Consider the following 21518-nt stretch of genomic DNA (forward strand, 5'->3'; position numbering starts at 1 on the left):
CACACTCCTCTTAGGAGGGATGGGCCTTCCCTGTGCTGCCTCTGAAGCAGTGTGGAGAGGGGCGGTCGGTGGTCGGGGAACCGACCTCGGCACACGAGCTCTGAGGTCGGTTGCCGGAAATGAGCATATCCTATGGCCCTCTAGACAGTGTCTAGCAGGCCATAGGATCGCTCTCTTAGTCTCTTTTCCATAATCTGAGGAAACGCTTTGACAAATATTGCTGCCTATATTCCTAGTTCGTATGTAAAATAAAATCATGCCATATTTTGCGAAAATCAGATATTTTAATTTTGCCTTTAATTTCAGCTGGTAAAAAAATAATAGCTTAATTCCAGTGCTCTGCAGAAACTGCTCTGCAACGTCAAGCGCAAGGAAAGGTTCCTCCTGTGCAAGCACCGGCTCTTACAGGGTTTTTTTTTGGGGGGGGGGGGGTTGAATGAAAGAAGCCAGGCACTTCCTGTGAGCCACATCCTACCTCATACACAAACGCGCGCTCGAGCCCTGACTCGTTATCTGCTGAAGGGCCCAGCCTTTGCGGCCGCCACCAGGAAACAGCCTTGAACCGCGTCCTAAAATTAGCAGCCAGCGAGGGGCGGGTTGCGCGGCGAGGCGGCTGCCGCTCGCTTGGAGGGGTAGGAAGCGCCGCCACTCTGCTGGAGGAGGCGGCGCCCGGGTGGGGCCTGTGTGCCAGTCCGAGCCTCTCCCCGCCTTCCCTCTGTGCCAGGGAGCGAGGCGGGCACGGCAAGCCAGGGAAGGGCAGGGAAGGGAAGGGAAGGGCAGGGCGGAGGGGCAGCGAGCAGCAGCAGCTGCGCAAGAGGGGGTTCTCCGGCGCTGCGCTCCGCGGCCGGGAAGAGACGCCTCGTGCGGCCGAAGTAAACACCTCGCCCGCTCCTCCAGCAGCGGGAGGAGAAGCCCAAGTAGAGCCGGAGAAAGTTAAAGGAGCCACGAACGTCGCGCGCTCTGGACCGGCAGCTGCACCCCGCGCCGAGCCCCCCCCAGTTCACCCCAGAGCGCCTCTTCTGGGCATTGGGAGCCGAGAGGCGTCGTCGCAAGCGCCCCAAAGGAGGCGGAGGCGAAGAGACCGGGGGGGGGGGGCGGCAACGGCTGCCATGAAACCCTGCGGGGAGCAAGAGGCGGGCGCCGGCGGCGCAGACGACCCCTGGAAGGAGTGCGCGGAGGTGGCGGTGCAGCTGGCGCTGCGGGCGGGACAGGTGAGCGGGACCCACGTGTCTTGGCCGCGCTGGGGTTCTCCCACCCAGGCTCCCTCCTCCCTGGGGGCGCAGAGCAGAGCAGAACAAGGCAAGGGGGGGGTTACTTTTCCTCCTCTCCACAGCTCCCCACGGCGTGAGTATACGAGGGGAGGCTCCCAAAATGGATTTTCACGCCCTTCCCCTGTAAGGAGTGCGTGTTCTTGTGCTAAATTGCTACATACCCCGCGCACGGGGTCCTTTGCTGGCAACCAGGGGCCAAAGCTTCTGTCTATGTGAACAGATCCTGAATAAGGCAGACCTTTGGCGCGTAGCGTTGTCAATCCGGCAGCTCGATCTTGTGCACGTTGTTTCGGCTGCGAGTCCTCTTTGATCCAGTATTTATTTTGCCTTTTATTATTACGTTTATATCTCGCCTTTTCCTCTCTTGCAAGGAACCCAAGCTGGCTCACATGGTCCTCGTCCTCTCCATTTTATCCTCACAACAACCCTGTGAGCCAAGTTAAGTGGAGAGTCAGTAACTGGCCCAAAGTCACCCAGTGAGCTTCTGGGTTCTAGTCGCCACTGGATCATGATCTCCCACGCCCCAGTCCAACACCCTAACCACTTCACCGCTCTGGCTCTCAATAGATCATTCTTACTTCCAGGTAAATGTGCATAGTGGTCAAGCTCTGTTGTGTTCTTTTGTGAAAAGAAAGAGAGGAGGAATCTGGGGAAGAAGAGAACATATGGAACACTAGTACTTCTTTCAGAAATGACCTGGGAGATAATCAAGGTTTGGATTAAAAGAGAATGTGAAAGGTTCCAATTGGGTCAGGTCAAATGAAGGAGCAAAGACAAGTTGCCTTACTTTTGGGGGGATGGTTACAGAAATATCCTTTCCTGAGTACCTCACCTACAAGTACCCCACATGAAAATGTTTTAAAATATCAAGGATAGGGTTGTAAGCACACCTACTTTTTCTTTTAGAAAAGACCATTATTTGGTGTGTGTCTTAAACTGGAGTAATCTGCATTGCATTATGTGGGAGTCAGATGCAATGGTTTATTAAATGTAAATATTTTGTTAATGTTCAACAAGAATTTAGGTAATGTTCTGTAGTTCTGACTTCACTTCATTCAATGCCTCCTTTTTCTTTTGCCAGCTTTGGATACTGTTGCCAAGTATCCACAGTGTTAAGACACACCCTTTTTAGTAACAACAAAGTACCCGCTGATATAAATTAAAGTGAACAGAAAGTGATTTCTAGTTACTGGCATTCACAGAAATCATTCATAGTGGGGTTCGTGTATGTGTCATTCAGGTACATGGACAACACTAGTATAAGAAATCCCAGTAAACTGAGCAGAATTACATTCACATGCTCAAAGCAGAATTTTATTTGAAGGGTTGACAGCACAGTCTCTTGCTTTCTCTTTTTTAACCCAAACATGTAGTTAGAATAAGACTGATCCTATGTAGCAGTAATCACTCTCCAGGCCAAGTTTCTGAATTTGTTTTACAGGACGAAGCCCTAACATTCAGTGGAAGGTCATATTAAAGCAGAAGTAATAGGAAAGAAAAGAGTGTCCCTATATTACCTTGTACAAGTCACAGATGTATACAGGTAGAAATGGTCAGTGATTTGGGCAGTGTACTCTGCATATTTTCAGGAGTGTGTTTCTTTCTTTACTGTTATTTCTGCCTTACTCTAACTTTTCACATTGCAGCGCTAAGACCTAACATTTAATAAGAAATGTGGAGGTCAGCCTGACCTGGAAAGCATATCTGATGGTTATTACATACTGGATAAATTCGTATGCTTCCAAGTAAGGGAAAGAAACTTCCTTAGAGTAGTCTTCTATTGCTAGTGTGTGCTAAAATTAACTACGATGGGTTTCCTATTTTAAGTTGTCTTCAGTTTATACACCATGTTTCTGTTGGATAAACATAGTTAATGTTAAGAATTATACAGTAAAATTTAAATGAGAAAATCAACTTAGCTTGTTGCTAAATGCATCACAGTGGAGTAGTGTCTATTCCACAGGAGAGAGGGCCTTCTTGGTGGTGACCCCATGGTTCTGGAATTCCCTTCCAACTAATCTATGCATTACCCCTATGTGGTGGTGTGATTTAGGCCAGGAATGGGCAATCCCCCCCAACCCACCAGGGGGCCACACACATCCCATGTTGAAATAGCTTCTGAGCTGTCAAAATTCGGTGGTGCAGCAGTGGCAAAACGACAGTTTTTTTCCTTTAAAACATGGTGCACGGGGATCACATGGCTTGTTTCAAAGCAAAATCATGCTCATGGGTGCCCTCGGGCAGTGCAATTTTGCTTTAAAACAAAGTGCATGCTCTCTGCACATCATGTTTTAAAGGGAAAATGCTGCCTTTTCCCCCATGCTACTGAATTTGGGGGACAGATGAGATGGCAGGGTCCCCCCAAAAGGCCAGGGGGTGCATGCAGACTGCAAATTGCCCACCCCTAGTTTAGTCCTCTGTTTTAAGCTGCTCTCTTTAAAACTGTGTATTATGATCTGACTATGATTTTAATGTATCGTATTTTGTTGTGTACCTTGTGAGCACTACGCCCTAAAAGGCAAACTAAAAATACTTAAATTCACACAAATATGAAACCTTTCATTTAGACATTTCTCCATAGAATAAACCTAATTCAAAATTGGCTAAAGGTTAATTTATTTTAAATATTTATTAGCTGCCTTTCTGGACCAAGTCCGCCCAGGGTAGCAAACAAAATATAAGTATAAAAATACAACACTATGACTACTTAAAATTAAAAAATGGAAACATTGGCCTTCAAGTAGATTGTTTGTGAGCCTGTCTTGGGCAGGCAGAGCACAGGAGTGAGAGGTTAAATTGTCTCCCCCCCCTACACATACATGCATACATACTTGCTGTAGTGCATACTTAGTAGAAGTATGCACTACAGCTTTTTCAGCTGCTGAAGCTGAAAACCACAGATAACCAGCTAGCTTTCATCAGAAATGATAGGGGGTGATGAAAATGTGAGCTACACATCCTGTGTGTTTCTGACAGTTTCTTTCTCCTCTTGCAGCAAGCTGGCAATGAGGAGTTTGGCTGTGCCTATTATTATTATTATTAATAATAATAATATCCTCCCTTTCTGAAAATGGTGTTCGAGGCAGCTAACAATAATAAAATACGGATTAAGGCAAAATCCTAATTAAAACATAGCATAAATACAAATTAAAATCACAGCAATGAAAGAAATAAACAGCACCCAAACTATTAAAACCCCATGCAGCAACAGACCAGCTTACATGCCAAAGGGCTGCCTGAATAAAAACATCTTCGTCTGCCAACTAAAGGGGCCAACCTAGCCTACCTCAGCAGGGAGCTACAGAGCCTGGGAGCTTCTACCAAGGAGAGGTCTCACAAACCCACTGAATGTACCTTGAATGGTGGTGGGACTGAGAGAAGCCCCCCCCCCCCAATCTTAGCCCTTGGCTTGGCTCCTGTGGGAAAAGATGGTCTTTCAAGTATCTTGACCCCTAGCCATATAGGACTTCCTATGTCAAAACCAGCACTTTGAATTGTGCCCGGAAGCAGACTGGTAGCCAGTGAAGTTGTTGTAACATGTTATTGGGTAGGGGGCAGGCAGTACAGCAGCAGTGTCCCCATTGTGTCCTGAACACCCACTTTAAGGTCTGCACCCTCAAACCTGGAAGACTGTGGGTTGGGACCCCTTGTCAGGGGGATAGAATTGTGGTAGAACACTGCAACTCCACCTCCCCGTCTACCAGGGTTTGGTAGTGCTCAAGCATTTATTTTACAGAGTCATTCATTCATTTATTACATTTCTATACCACCCCATAGCCAAAGCTCTATACCAGAGCTTTCCAAACTTTTCATGTTGGTGACACACTTTTTAGACATGCATCATTTCGTGACACGGTAATTCAGTTTTACTAGCAAACTGGAGGTTAAACTAACCCGTTATAAGAGATACGGACACATACATAAATTGTAATAACGAAATGTATGGGGATAGAACATATCTCATGAAAACCTTTCATTTAAATTTTAAAAAATATATGACTTGGGCTTAGTGGTTAAGACGCTGAACTGCAGACTGGAAGGTCGGCAGGTCAGCAGTTCGAGACCCGAGTGCTGCGTGACGGAGTGAGCTCCCGTCTTCAGTCCCAGCTTCTGCCAACCTAGCAGTTCGAAAGCAAGAAATTGCAAGTAGATAAATAGGTACCGCCTCGGCGGGAAAGGTAACAGCGTTCCGTGCATTTCGGTGTTCAGTCATGCCGGCCACATGACCACGGAAGCGTCTTCGGACAGCGCTGGCTCTTCGGCTTAGAAACGGGGATGAGCACCGCACCCTAGAGTCGGACACGACTGATTGGGGACACCTTTACCTTTTTTAAGATAATAACATACATTGTTGTCATTTATGAGTAACAGCATGTAAATATCTGCAAGAAAATGTGAAAAACAAACAAAATTAACTAAAGTATTTACAATACATATTAGGACACATAGGCCCAGGTAGGAGCTCAGCTGCAAAAACACATGAAGTAGAGAAGCAAAAGTCCAACAAAAATGGTGCAAATATATATGTCTCACTACAAGGCTATATTGCTGTAAATATTTGCAATGCCTATGTCCAGAGTCCAGTTCCAGCACTCTCCGGTGGTACACTGCTGGTGGGTGGTTAATCCACAATTACAGCAGAGTAAAAATAAAAATAAATGGCAGAAATCAAATTATAAGTGCCACGTGGTGGGTGGCTTGCTGTTTGCCACACTGGGTTTGGGACGGTGGCCTCCCTTCAGCCAGCAACAGGTGGGTTGATTGGGTGAGAGCCTGCAGCTGCACTCACCCGGGTGATTGGGAGCACACTGATTCTGAGGCTTCTGGCCTCCACTGAGCTCCGTTCTGACTGGCCAAGATGGCAGACGGCCCGCTTGGTGCAGTCCCAGTCCCAGGTGGCATTTCTACCCGCGTGTTACTCTGGCCTGGCCGCGCAGGAGCGCGGTGCAGAAGTCCACGAAGGGCGCGCTCGAAATCTCGCAGGGCTGGTGGCCGCTGCCACTTCTCCGCGCTGGCGTCGGCCAAGCTCTGCTCCCAGGGCGGCGCCTTCCCTCCCCTCTCTTCGCCCCGCGCCTCTACCTCGCCATGCTGCTCCAACACCACCAATCACGTGCACCCTATGTCAAGACGCCACATGATCCTAAAGCAGCTAATGTTAAAGCAGCTAAGCCTTAGCTGCTTTAACATTAGCTGCTTTAGGAAGTTCTGGGGGAGGGGCCAAGGGAAGCAAACGCGAGTAAGGGAGCTCCGCGGTGCCCTTCTGCACAATTTTCTGCATTTTGGGCGACACACCTACACACTGCCGCCGACACACAAATGTGTCGCGGCACACAGTTGGGAAAGCTCTGCTGTATACCATGGAATAAGAAACACTTTATTCCTGGTTAATTCACATTTGCTTCATAAAAACACATTCTATTTCTTCTGAGTTCACTTAGACAACTATTTCTACCAACAGGCTTTTAGAAAGTACTTCAGTATTATGGGTCGTGTCTGGGTACTCTACATTGTCTTTTTGCTTACATTATTTTTTTAAGCTGGAAGAAAATTAAAAAGGTTAGAATGAAACTCTTTTGGCAGTGTAAGTTAGGGGAGCAGAAAACAAAGGCGGGGGAAGCTTGGCTATTTTTGTTTCACTTTCATCTCCCTTGGCCTCTCAATAACTACTTATCAGTTGCCATTCTTATTTCCCTGTAGCAAATGTCTTATGTAACTCCACATCCAGTTTAAGTGGCAAGCCAAAATGTGAGTTATAAGTGTGTTCAATCATTTAACAATTATTTCCACCGTGTATTCTGCACAAAATTCTAAGGCTTCACTTGCAGTGGTTCATATTTGTTACCACTTCAGGGCCAGATTCTGAAACCGTCTTGAAGGAAAAAGGCCTAATTCAAAAGCAATCCCTTTGATATGAGTTGGAATGATGTGTAAAAATGCCATCTCCTTGAAGAAAGTTCCTCTTTTTTTCATCAAATATGTACGGCTATCAAGATGCTAACGCAGGATCTGGTTTAATGCTATCACAGTATTGGTAAGGGGGAAAGCATTCCATTGCTCAGTGGAAACAATTGTGCATGTTTTAGGCTGCATGCAGAATTTTTTCTCTACCTCAGTGGATGTGTGGCTTTAATGATAAAACGTGTCACCTGCTCACTTGATGCTAATTTTGCTGTGTAAACTTGAAACACTGTGGAAAAAATAATGGTTTTATAATTATTCTGAGGCCAAAAAAAGGTGGCTTCCAATATAGTGATCAAAACGTAACAGAAAATTAAAATCAAAGTTGCACTGAGGTTGACTTTGGCATCCTAATCCTATATGTCAGCACAGAGAGATCTACCTAGTATCATGTTACATCAACACCAGCACAGCGTCACAATTAACTGTGCATAACTGAGAACTAGATTTCTTCCTTATGGTTGTATATTTTTTGTGATTTATTTGAGTCATATGAGAGATTTATGTGCCACTGGCTTTTGAGAGTTTATGGGAATAATTTGTATACTTTATATACTCTTTCTAGATCATTCGGAAAGCTCTTAATGAGGAAAAGCAAGTGTCTACCAAAACCTCTGCAGCGGACCTTGTTACAGAAACTGATCACTTGGTGGAAAATTTAATTGTTTCTGCTCTGAAAGAAAAGTTTCCCTCTCACAGGTATGTCCAATCATGGTATTATTCTAGGCGTGGTATGTTTTGCCTTGGAATTGAAATCTTAACTCTATGAATACAAGACGTCAGGGAGTATCAGTAGTAATAGGGCCGCTTCATGCATCATATATATGAAAGAGACAAACATGTTCTCATACAGGTACACTGCTTGGAGATCTCTGTGCCGCAATGTTACAGGCTGTAGGTCACAGTGCATCCCTGGAAAAGGTGAAAATACAAATACAACAACAACATTGTTCCTCTCCATTTTATCCTCATAAAAATACTGAGAGTAGTGACTGGCCCAAAGTCACCCAGTGAGCTTTTTGGCTAAGTGGGGATTTCAGCTTGGGTCTCCTCGATCCTAGTCTGGCAGCCACTGCGTTACACTGGCTCCGGTTAAGCTGCAAGAGAAAGTAGTTGCATATAATTGCTCATGAACAGGGAGACAACATGCACAGCAAGTCATCAGCTAGTCATGTAGAAGTCAAGCAAATCTGCCACCACAAAGCCCCGGTAATGCAGCTGTGCACTGAAAGAAGATAGTTAATACTCTGCAGGCAAGGAGGGGAGTGGGTCTTAACGTTGGATCTCATTTTGAGAACTTCTATAGGAAACCGTGAGAAGGATACTGTTTTCCAAAAGAGATTAGAATAAGGATCCTAGTGCTTTGAATATTGCTTAAACTTGTAGATTAAAATGAATCTCTTTACAATAATGAACACTGATTTTAGTCTGTGCAAACAGCACAGTAGCTTTCAGACTGATACAGTATGGAGATATGCAAAGGGTTGTTAAATTGTTAGAAGTGTCTGTGTTTAATACTCCTGCCTCTGTCTTCTCAAATCCAGATTAGACCTCCTTTCATGAAATGAATATAGTAATTTTAGACTAGTTTAGTGGACCTCTGTTCACAGAATTAAAGAAAATCTCTGTAAAGTTTGACATGACTGAAATTCTAAGCTAAAATATTTATAAACAGTTGTCCAGATAAAGAATAGAGAGACAATAGCTGTGTTGAGGTGAAAAAATAGTAACTCTTCCAATTCTGGATCACCTTGCAAAGCTTTATGTCTGTGCTGGCTGGAATTGAAGGCTGTTTTAACAAATGAGACAAACTGAATATTGCATTGCCAGCATCTGTAATGCCTGTGTTGATTAGTAGAATGTGCATGTAGTGTAGCAGAAACTGTATTACACTTTCTGTCCCATATTAATAAAATATATGTGTATTCATAGATAATAGAAGACATAATAAAAAATGCTTTCAGTGTCCTATGTAAAATAATGCTTTTACTCTGGGGAGGGGTGTGACCAGCAGTTCTCAGGGCACTTAGAATGGAATAGTTTGTTTGCAACACCTGAAAATAAGCAATATCAATATTGTAGTTTGGCTGTAGTTCAAAATATGAAATGGCCCAAAGTTTAGATAGTGTGAACTGGGAATCCACATTGCTATTTAGAGTCAAATAAGATGTGATGGATATGTTTCTCTTCACGTACCTGCCCTGTTCACATATAAAGTGTGGGGTGGGGTCTTCATTGTTCAATGAAGTAAGCATTGTTCAAAACTGGACTTATGATCTGAGCCTCTGATCACATTTCAGTGATTTGCTGCTTTGTATGTTACCCAAAGAAGAAGCACAAGTGATTGTGCTTCATCATCTATATGTGCTTCCAGGTGTCATCCAAAGGGGCAACTCTCTCACATGGTGAAATAAACAGGCTGTCACTGCATTGGATGCACATCTATCACGCCATGGGTCAGATGTGTAGGCTTCTCTCTGGGGTAAGGCCCTGAAACGTATATAGAGGACCTGTCAGTCACTTGGATAATATGCCAAGCCTCCCTAAGATCCCGTTATCATAATTTTGTTAGGCTTTATATAATGCCTCTTCAAAGTCAGATAAAGCAGGGAATAACTGCAAATGCCATTGCCTAAACTGCCTTCAGGCTGAAAACCTTTTCTTTTAACAGACACAAATATATCTGCCTACAATAAGATTTGACTTTGAATTTTCTCATCCCTGGTGTTACTGCACATTAATGACAGGTTTATTGCGGAAGAAGCTACTGCTGCTGGTTCAAAGTGTATACTCAATGACAGTCCTACTTGGATTATTGATCCTGTTGATGGCACCTGCAATTTTGTACATAGGTAAAAACTTAAATCTGTCTTTCCTCATATCCAGAAAGATATCTTTCTGTGTCCAGCCTGTTCAAGCAAGGCTTCCTTGCATATAAGGTAACCTTCTTGAGCATCTGTCAGTCTCCGTACTTTGCTTATCTAAATGTGCATAGTCTTGCAACTCCCACATTCTTTCAGTATATTTTACATCTATGTGGCTTTTTACTATGCACGTTCTAACACTGCAATAACCTGGGGAAATGTTCTGTAAGGTATTGGGATAGGGAAAACATGCCAAATAATTTGTATGTTCTTCATTGAAGAAGTTCTCGAATGATAGCAGTCCTTAGGATCTGGCACTTGAACTGAACTCTGACCCTCATATTGGAGCAGCAGTTGCCACTCTATCTTAGCCCCTTCATTGCAAAGCTGTGTTGTTCAAAAGATGTACCATTGGGTGGGTGGGATAGGAATAACTCCCAATTATTCCCACACACAGCACTGTGAGATTTAAAGCAAGAGTGGAGAACCAAAATAGGGTGGAGGGCTGGTTGACCCCATCCCCACCTGGCCCTCTGCAGGTCTTATGACATCAGGGTAGATGTGCTGAAGGGACCAGACTTCACTGTGGGAAGTGCTTCTCTGATCGGGGAACGTGCAAAGTGGACTTCACCAAGGCTTCGCCTGCCCTGCCATTGTTGAGGAGGTGGGGTGGGTGAAGCTGAGCCAGCTGTGTTCCCATCCCTCATTCATTGCAACGTCTCCTCTCCTTGCCTCCCTGGGGATTCTGCTGTGCACTGTTTCCCCCTCCCAGTTGGGCGGGGAAGAGGTACACAGGGAAATTCATGCTGTTATCTCCGATCTGTGATCAGAGGTAACAGTAGGGATTCCTCTGCGCACCTCTTCCCCAGACTCTGGTAGAGACAGGGTTTGTGCAGGGAGCAGGGCTTGTAGAGCTGAAGGGGCAGGGCCTGTGGAGGTCGCACAAGCCTCTGAGGGCTGGATTTGGCCCATGGCCTGAAGGTTGTACATCCCTGATTTAAAGGAAGTGAAAGGGACTTATGGAGAATCAGGGCATCGCTATTTCTGCATTGTTTTGTGCTTCACCTACAGTGGAAGAGTCACACTGATTCATAGAATCAGGATGCCACCAATGTGTGTTTTAAAAAGTAAAAAATTATCAATGGAAATTCCTTGACATACAAAAAAGTAAGAATATATCATATTTCTTTGCTGAGGACCGAACACCATCATGTTACTGGTAGCTAGGCTGAAAATCATTGTTTTGAAAGTGTATTAACAGATACAATTTATTTTATTTATACAGGTTTCCGACTGTGGCCGTTAGCATTGGATTTGCTGTTAACCAAGAGGTATAAGATAATGTTCTGTAAGTTGGTATCATAGGCTTTAGCTGCAGCTTTCAAGAATAAATGATGAATGTAACAAATATCTGATGATACTGAGGTTAATAAAATGTCATTTTTATGAACAAAGCTCATGGAAAACCCTTCAGGTTATCTAACCTGCAGTGTTAATTTGTGGAAATCTAGGTTCTGTAACAAGCCCACAAACCAACCCTTCAGTGTTCTGAGCAGTCTTATTATGAGCTGCCTTAAATGGATGCATATCTTTACTGGAAACATTTCTGACAGTTAAAGAATGTATTAAGGTTTTCTAGTTAGGCAGAGCACCTGAGTTGCAGAAAGCCAGTTGTGGAGAGTTATGTTTTTTATTAGTAGTCTTGCATGGTGATTCTAAGCCTATTTTCTTGGATGAAAGGTCCATTGAAATCCATGGAACTTATTGCCAAGTAAATGCATTTAGGAATAGCATAATAGCAACAGAAAAGAGATCTAGATCCAGCCATGCTATTTGCTAGTCTCCTGATGTTACTACACAAGGGAACTGCTGATCAACCAAGTGGCAAAATTGCCAATTCTTTTTTCTACTGGCATCTCCCTGCTCATGTTGCAGGAGAATTTTACATGCTTGTGTGGAAACCTTACAGCCAGTGTTGGCAGCCATCCTATCTCTGCCCTTGATCCTATTCCTTTCAGGGCAGAATAGCTGACCTTCCACTGCACTGTAGTTTGCTAGGAAAACAGAACGGAATGCTCTTTTTTTCCACCCTGAGCCCTCAGGCTAGAACAGAAAGAGTACCCTGTGGGGAAAGCCACCAAAGCTGTGAGTTAGTCAAGATCCACCCCTGCATCTAGATAATAGATGGAAAGGACAAAACTGTTGCATAGCACAAACTCTGGCAGATCCATGCTGGGGAAGGATGATTGCGCTGCATTTCATTCTTACGGACTTCTAAAACCAGATGTTAGTAACCCCTTAAGGTAGAACTACATGTGACAGTGGCAGATTTGTGTTTTTAAATGTAGCTCACTGTCAAACAACTGTAAAGCAGGGAGCAGTGGTGATGTGAAGGGGTTAAACAAGGTAGGGGTACTGAACACTTAGAATCATAGAATAGTAGGGTTGGAAAAGGCCTATAAGACCATCAAGCACTTTGCCTACTGCTTTTCCTCTGCAGCACCTCTTCCTCTTCCCATCCACAGCTCTGCTCATTCTAGTCTCTGCCTCTGATGTGGGTGGGTGGGGGGCAGCAAGGGAATTGAGAAGTGGAATTGGGGAGAAGTTCAACAGCCACCTCCTGCCTGCTGCATTTCCATTTGATATTGGCCTAACTGAGGCTTAGAGGTGATTTGTGTTTATTATTATTTATTTATTATTTATTTGTTGCATTTATACCCCGCCTTTTTTTCTCTTGCACGGAACCCAAGGCGGCTTACATTATCCTCCTCCTCTCCATTTTATCCTCACAACAACAACGCTGTGAGGTGGGTTGGGCTGAGAGTCTGTGACTGGCCCAAAGTCACCCAGTGAGCTTCCATGGCCGAGTGGGGACTAGAACCCAGATCTCCCAGCTCCTAGTCCAACACTCTTGCCACTACACTACACTGGCTACACTGTTTGAAGACATAGGATTACTGTCATCACGCAGTTCTGCCATAACAATGGGGCTCACATGTACTGGCGCAACAGAATGGAATACAGTGTTGTACTGTAAGCAGAATGCATCTGTGGTAATAATGGGGGCAGTACTGTACTATTGCACACTTTCATTGTTAATGAGTATTGCAGCTACAGACCAATTACAGTCAGGGCCAGAAATATTGGAACAGGGATAACTGTTTTGGCAGTTGGCCTCTGTACACCACCACATCGAAGTTGAAAGGAAACACACCTAGATGGGAGCGAAGTCAGAACTTTGAGCTGTAATTCAAGGGGTTAGACAAAAGTGGGGCGCTAACCATTCAGGAAGGACGGCCAGTGGCATACACGCACCCCCATCATTGGTGGCTCATAAGTAATGGAACAAATGGCTGACAAGCAGCTGCATGGCCAGGTAGGGCCTGTTTCCTCGGTACCCCATGACCAAGCAAGCAGATAAAAGGCCTGGAGGTGGTTCTGAGTGTTACATTTGCAATTGGTAGCTGTTCACTGGAACCCCCAACATGAGGCCCAAAGAGGAGTCCATGCGAGTGAAGGAGGCCATCATTAGGCTGAGGAAACAACATAAACCCATCAGAGAGATAGCAAAACCAGTGGGAGCGGCCAATACAACAGTTTGGAATGTCCTGGAAAAGAAGGAATGAACTGGCAAGTTCAGCAATGGCAAAAGGCCTGGCAGACCACGGAAGACAACTAAAGTGGATGACCGCAGAATTCCGCTCATGGTGAAGAAGAACCCTTTCACAACATCTAGCCAGGTCAAGAACGCTCTTGCGGAGGTAGGCATGTCATTGTCAACATCTACAGTGAAGAGATGGCTTTATGAATGTAAATACAGAGGCTTCACAACAAGGTGCAAACCACTGGTAGTGCTCAAGAACAGACAGGCCAGATTAGCCTTTGCCAGCAAACACCTAAAAAAGCCTGCCCAGCTCTGGAATAAGATTCTTTGGACTGATGAAACCGAGATTAACTTGTACCAGAATGATGGGAAGAGAAAAGTATGGAGAAGGAAAGGAACAGCTCCTGATCCAAAGCATACCACATCATCTGTCAAACATGGTGGAGGCAGTGTTATGGCATGGGCATGTATGGCTGCCAGTGGAATCAGGTCACTGGTGTTTATTGATGACCTGACTGCTGATAAAAGCAGCAGGATGAGTTCTGAAGTGTATAGGGCTATACTTTCTGCTCAGATTCAGCCAAATGCTGCCGGACTGATAGGACGCTGCTTCGTATTGCAGATGGATAATGACCCAAAACGTACAGCAAAAGCTACCCGAGAGTTTCTCAAGGCAAAGAAGTGGGATGTTCTTCAATGGCCAAGTCAGTAATCTGATCTCCACCCAATAGAGCATGCTTTTCACTTCCTGAAGACAAGACTGAAGGCAGAAAGACCCACAAACAAGCAGCAGCTGAAGGCAGCTGCAGTAAAGGCCTGGCAAAGCATCTCGAGGGAGGAAATGCAGCATTTGGTCATGTCCATGGGTTCCAGACTTCAGGCAGTCATTGACTGCAAAGGATTTTCATCCAGGTATTAAAGTCGACCCTTAAGTTTGAAATGATGTTGGTTTGTTCCATTACTTATGCGCCACCAACGATGGGGGTGCGTCTATGCCACTGGCTGTCCTTCCTGAATGGTTAGTGCCCCACTTTTGTCAAACCCCTTGAATTACAGCTGAAAGTCCTGACTCCGCTCCCATCTGGGTGTGTTTCCTTTCAACTTCAATGTGGTGGTGTACAGAGGCCAACTGCCAAAATAGTTATCCTTGTTCCAATATTTCTGGCCTTGACTGTATGCTCTTGATAGTAACTGGGTACTGGCTTGGATACTCTACTCCAGGCAATGGTGTGATTCAAAAGCTGCTCTTGTTTGTCGTGGCCAGCACTGTGCAGAAGATATTTCCAGTGGCTTCCCTGTGGGGGCTGTAATGTAAACGTTAGCCCTGATGTCTGTATAAGGAGCTGGAATTATTGAAATTTGATAATAGCAGACAGAGATGAAGGTCTGGAGTAATCAACCATTTTTATTATAAGTATCATAAACTGCTGTTATATGCATTTAAAATAGTGGTAAGCTGTTTATACTGATACATATTATACAAGTTGCATTCATATTCATTTTTCTTTTCTCAAAATCCTAAAGCTTGAATTTGGTGTAATTTATCACTGCACTGAAGAACGATTATACACTGGTAGAAGAGGTCAAGGGGCATATTGTAATGACAAAAGGCTTCAGGTATCAAAAGTGACAGGTTGGTTTAGATTTCTGTAAGCACACTAAAAGAAATATTTTGAATATTATTATTTTAGAGAATTGCTGCTAGTTCTAGATCGACATGGGGTGCAATTCTATTGATTGCGCCCTTGATGACCAGAAGTAGTTCACTGTAGGCTTTATAAATCACTGTAAATTTGGCTACAATAGAACTGATGACTCCCGTTTAATCTTATTGTTGGGCAGCTCTTCAGGGGCAGGTGGGTAAATTATAGTTGACTTTGGGCGGGTTCAAATGTAATGACTGATGCTGACATGAGTTTCTGTACAATTAGGAAAGCAGCTTTCCATACATTGAAAGCTGCTTTCAAATGTTACAGGTTATACTGCAAGGAAACTTTTAAGCAGCCTCCATTCCACTTTGGGATTATAATATATGAAGCAGCCCTTACCTTTAGATAGATTAGCCCTGGTCGACAGAAGAGTTGGTGGCATTCTGGATTAATTTTTTAACACTTGTCTTTTGTTTAAGGAGAGGTCTACTGGATCTATTGGTTACAACTCTTAAGGGTAAAAATACTGTTTTTACGGTGACAATGTGAGGGCTTGAAGAGTTCTTGGTGGGAAATACCAAACTTTTAATAGATATTTGATGTAAAATAGGTATTCAAATGCTAATGAGAAATGTCCCCAAAGCTTCAGTACAATAGGAAGTATGCTGCACTGTCGCTGCACCTCCACTAGTTCTCTTGCGTTAGTGGAACAGACAACCAGCGCAACAGGAATTAATGGTTCCTAAAGTAAGCATCAAAATGAGTAGTGATGTTCAATTCCAGAATGAGGCAGGTCAGTGAAGCTTCCTTCCATGAGCTCCGCAGACCTGCCCCATTCCAGAAACTAGCATTGCCACTTGTTTCCCTTTTTTTCAGGAACTGCTAGTTTCTGTTGCGCTAGCAATCCATTCCACTAGCACTGGAATGCTAATTAGTTAATCAGTTCTAATCAGTTCTAGAATATTAGGACTTTGTAGCTGTTTCTAAACCAGCATTGGAGTAGCTTGCTAAGCTATTACGTTACCTCATGCTTTTTGTTTTCAAAGAATATATAATGTTAATTCACAGTATGACATTAAGATGGTATTTTGCCAACATATGATAGTAGGGAAGTATCTTCACTGCAAGATCTGAAATGCACTTCACCAAAGACTTAGTGTTCATAAGATGTAGAATGCTTTTGATAAAAATAGTTGCAGATTCCGTTGTCATGATTCTAAAAAAATGGAAAAATACTTAAAAAAAAAAAAAGTTTAGAGGTGAAAGTAATATTAAGCAAACCTGTTTCATGCAGTTTCAAGTTATGGAATTTTGCTGGTGTGGAGCTTACTAGGAGTAAACAAGGCCTCATAAAATAGAACTATTGAGGGTGCAATTCTGTGCATGTTTAGACAGAAAAAAGCCCTACAACTCCCAGCATGCGGAGTTATAGGACTTATTTCTGTCTCAAAATGCATAGGATTGCGCCCTAAATTATGTACTTACTTGGAAATGGAATTTTACTGTAAAACTTCAAAAGATGCTTCACAATAGAAATTGGAAAGGGCCTGTTGCAAAAGTACAAACCAAGCATTTACCTTGCAGATATTTCAACCATTTATCAACAAATCAACCATTTTATCTTGCAGATGTTTCAAAGGCCTTGATTTTAACTGAGATTGGTCCAAAACGAGACCCTGACACCTTGAAACTATTTCTCAGTAACATGGAGCAATTGCTCAAGGCCCAAGCGCATGGGTAAGGTTTTTTCCCTCCTATGAAATTCATAAATCTTTGAAAAGAAAAAACTGGCAACCTTACTAACATTTCAATTATGGAGACATCCACTTAAATCCAGTGAACCCAATCAAAAGCTTTGTAAGCATTCTGATGCATGTGCAGGGCTCGTGCTGAGCCAGGCTTGCTCATTTCATGGGGCGCTATCAGGGGAGCTCCTTCTGCACTAAGGGAATTACTTCCTTCATGCTGTCTCCAAGGTTGAAGCCAAGAGGGAGGTCTTTCTCTTGCTTGCATGAGGTTTATGAAGGCAGCCCTACATTGCATTGGGCATCCATGATAACATTGTAAAGAAGGGGAAAAGATGTTAGGTTGAATAGCTGGAAATGTACGGTTGTTTTTCCAAGGTAATCATGTAACGTGTTTTGTATATACCAATTTGTGTGTGCAACAAATCATTGCACAAAAAAAGTGACTTCTTTTCTAACCTTTGCTCATGAGTAGGAAACTCATGGGTTCTCTCTCTTATTTTACGAATAGTGTTTGTTTTCACAAGTTTTGTGCCTCTTTTGCCCCACTCCCTTGCCCTGATTTATTGTAGGGTGCGTGTAATTGGAAGTGCTACTTTGGCGCTCTGTCATCTAGCATCTGGTGCTGCAGATGCATATTACCAGTTTGGCTTGCACTGCTGGGACTTGGCAGCAGCAACTGTTATTATCAGAGAGGCAGGCGGTGTTGTAATGGATACTTCAGGTAAGCAAATATGTTTTCAAGAGGAGGAAGTATGGACTTTGTGTTTAGAAAACACATGAGACTACTTTCTGCCTTCTAGGACATAGGAGGAATGCTTTGTCATACTCTTGATTATAATGTCAGTGGCAGAGTTATCCATTTCTTTCAGCGGATCAGGATTATTTACCTTGATTATTATTTGGGACCGGGGAGGTGCTGGAAGACAAGGGAAAACTAAGATTCAGGAATGAGAAGGAAATATAAGGTTGTATCCATTGTTATATGTGATCATGCAAGTTTCCTCCAACCAATTTTCACTTATTTTCTTCCCCCGCTCCCCAATACTACATCCCAGGCCTTTCTTGAAGGGGCTGCATTGGGGACAGAGCAGAAAAGACCCTTTGCATAAGTTCTTTTCCTGTATTCTGTAGCTCAAATTAACAGTATTAAAAACTTTGCTATTACTATGATTCCTATAATCATAGGAATGATTAACTCTTGCATTGTTAGCTAACAATGCTAACTCTTAGGCTGGGTTCACATGATCAGCAGGGGAAACAACACAGGTCGATTGTTTCCCCTGCCCCACACATGCCGGTTGCATGACCAGGATTGCCCTAATTATCTGCACTGTGTTGTGGTGCTGTGTCGTCTGAACCCAGTGCATGGCATAGTGACGGGTAATTAGATTAATCTTGGTCACATGACCAGCATATGCAGGTGGTGGAAACAACCAACGCTGCACTGTTTTCCCCACGGATCCTCCAAGCCTGACCTTAATTTTGCAGTGGGTTGTTCTTCCTTACCATGGGGGAAAGTGGGTATGCTCCAGTAAATGTTCCTTGTTCATGTATCCCATTGAAATGCGGGAACTGCACCTGATGAATTATACAAGAAATGACTTGAGTCTTTGTAACAGAGGGGGAGGGTCTCACATTACTTTTGAATCTTACATTTTTAAATGAAATTCTTCTTTCATAGGTGGACCTCTAGACCTAATGTCATGCCGTGTGATTGCAGCAGGTACCCAGGAGATGGCTACATTCATAGCTCAGGAAATACAAACTATTCACTATAGAAGAGATGATGAGAATTGACCAGACTTAAATGTTTTTGAAAATAATATGAAACCTGCCCTTTTGGAACTACTTCACTTCCTTCAAGATGGATTGCTTATAGGATAAATGGTTTGGGGGGGGGGGTTGTAAAGTCTATATAGCAAAGGTATTATGAAAAGGTTTTACTTGCATTATAGGAAGGTGAAGGGAAACTTTAATTTTTGTAAGCTTCTTGATCCCTTTTTAATGAGAATTATTTCAGCTATGCTTTTTAATGTCACAGGCATCCCAGAGTGAGTGTGTTTCTTGCCTCTTTGAGGCTGAAACGGGGGGGCATTTTTTGTTAACACATGCAACTAGAAACAAAACTTAATTTATGCAGATCTCAGGTAGTTTTTTTTTTCCACAGCAAGCAACAAGTACTTTTAAATTTTGTGCCTAAAGTATCCTTCTCAAACAGTACTTGAGAAAAATTGTTACTTTTTCTAAATTTCAAAGTACATGCATTGAATACATCTTTAGATATTTACACTCATTTATATGGTACACACAAGTGTGGTAATGGTACATATCCTTGAACTGTGTATTATCCTTGTGTGAGTAGTAATGTAAATTTGTACTATTAGTGCTGATGAAAAGATGAAAAGCTGTATTTTTCCAGCATTCAGAATTATTTAGCTTGATTGAAGCAGCAGAACATAATCTTAGCAGAGTTTTAGAAATGCCCTGAAAGATTCAATAGGGCACTAGTATTCATTATAATACAAGGGTGTGATGGCTTTAGCTTAAATATTAGCAGTGAGCACAAAGCTAGCTTGGTGCCTAGTATATGATCCTGTGTTTTCAGCTGAAGGGTGCAATAGCCATTCTGGTCACTGCTATGCTTGAGTCATTACTGTGGGAGGAAAGAAATCTTATCAGGGTATATTGAACACTAGCAGAGTCGTGCAGTGCCAAGTGCTACTATTATCTGAATAGTACTTTATAGTTCACACTTTGGGAGGTGTATTCAAAGTAAAGAAAGAAGGCATCTAATCAATATACTAAAAATGGTGGCAGAATTTTCTTCCTTGGCAGCACCCATTCAACTGTGGTGAGAACCATAGGATCAAACCCTTGAGTGGAAAAAAGGCATAACTTGGGTTTAGTTCTTACAAGCAGCAGAAAAGCAGGTAACCCTTTCTGTGGACTGTACCAGCTGAGGCTGTAGGTGAGGTCTCACATGACTGAATGCTTCTCCATACCAAAAGAATTAAAATCCGTGAAGTTAAAAAAAACTAGCATTTCAGAAGGACTCTAACTTTGCCTTTTCCTGACACACCAGTTTTCTGTATGCAGGGTTTTTGTTTTGGGGTGTGTGTGTGTGTCAGAGCGTTTAGTCATCTGAACCTGCTCCTTCAGTTTCAACTGATAAAGTCCAGGAAAGGTTTACTTCCTCATCTGCTGTTTGTGAGAGCTAGGCCTTAGAACTGATATAAACCTGCAATTCTCCATTGTAACTGTGGAGATGAAATGCTGATGATTTTTAGTATCCTGTGCAGATACCAGAAATCAGCGTAGTCTGTCTTTCAGGAAGATCCCCCAATCCTAAACACATTGGAGATAAAGTGCCATTCATACTAATTATACTTTTAAGTAAATATATTCTGTCCAGAATTGGGATTTAAGACTGAGCCAGTTGCCCCAATATGTAAATCTCAGGCTAGACATTTCCTTTTCTGTGTGAAATACTTCATTTTTCCAAGTACTGTGACTTGAGTGCTGGGAAAATGTATCTCCAGCAGAAGTGAAATCTTGAAGAAAGACCTGAAGAATGTGCACAACAAGAAAGCATTTATTGTGTAATAGAGGGAGCAATCCTATGGCCACTAGACAGTGGATAGACGGCCATAGGATATGTGGGTTTCATATCAGAGGTCGGTTCCTGGAGAACCGACCTTCCCCCTCTTCTGTGCTCAGAAGAGGAGCGTGGAGCAGCCAAAACAGGGTGTTCTGGGGAGTGTTCCAGGGCGGGGAAGGTGGAAATGCCAGTACGACACATCCTATGTGTCGTCCGGCAGCCTCCTGCCCCGCTCCACCTTCCTGCAACTAGACAGACAAAATCGGCTGTCTAGTCACAAATGCAGGGCAGGAGAAGCGCGGAGGGAATGATCCTCTCCATGCTTCTCCTGCCCTGCATTGGATAGGCAGCCACCTCCAAGTTTGGAAGTTCAGTCCCCATAGGATTGAGCCCTAAGCCAGTTACACAGAAAGGTCCTAAGAGTGCAGAGTCAACAGACTAGAATAATTTTTTGATTTCAAAACAAGTCAAGTTTTTGATTTCAGTGTAGTCTCTTGTGTCTTGGCAAGGTGAGTGGGGACAAAACTCTAAACCTAATTGTGCTGGTGTGTAAAAACTCATGCTCTACTTGAACCCTGTCCTAGTAACTTACCTTCTGGCTCAAAGCACCGCCAGCTTCTCTGCTGATTGATGCTTCTGTTCATTTGCCAGCTGTGGGGGGAAACCCCAACAGGTTATAACCATTCTCATTAATGCAACCTTTATGACTGGAAGATCTCTTGCTGCTTAATTTCTTCCATCTGCAGTCATTAAGATGCAGGCACCTTAGTTAAGAAAGAAGCTGGAGGCCTTGGCAGCTAGAACACTTAAAAGTTCTGAAATAACA

General features: G+C 43.4%; 1 protein-coding gene across 1 annotated transcript; it reads left to right on the top strand.

Annotated features, from left to right (window-relative positions):
• The first annotated feature begins 484 nt into the window (after nt 1-484).
• Nucleotides 485-19856, top strand: IMPA2 (inositol monophosphatase 2). Its single transcript, XM_084849874.1, has 8 exons — nt 485-1211; nt 7795-7928; nt 9977-10081; nt 11379-11424; nt 15222-15330; nt 16975-17083; nt 17664-17815; nt 18776-19856. Exons 1-8 carry the CDS (start codon nt 1110-1112, stop codon nt 18889-18891), a joined length of 873 nt encoding a protein of 290 aa, XP_084706000.1. The 5' UTR covers nt 485-1109; the 3' UTR covers nt 18892-19856.
• Nucleotides 19857-21518: the final 1662 nt, after the last annotated feature.

The sequence above is a fragment of the Heloderma suspectum genome, chromosome 4 (assembly GCF_057233095.1).
Source record: "Heloderma suspectum isolate Gila_16-S chromosome 4, 16-S_ref, whole genome shotgun sequence".
Lineage (NCBI taxonomy): Eukaryota > Metazoa > Chordata > Lepidosauria > Squamata > Helodermatidae > Heloderma > Heloderma suspectum.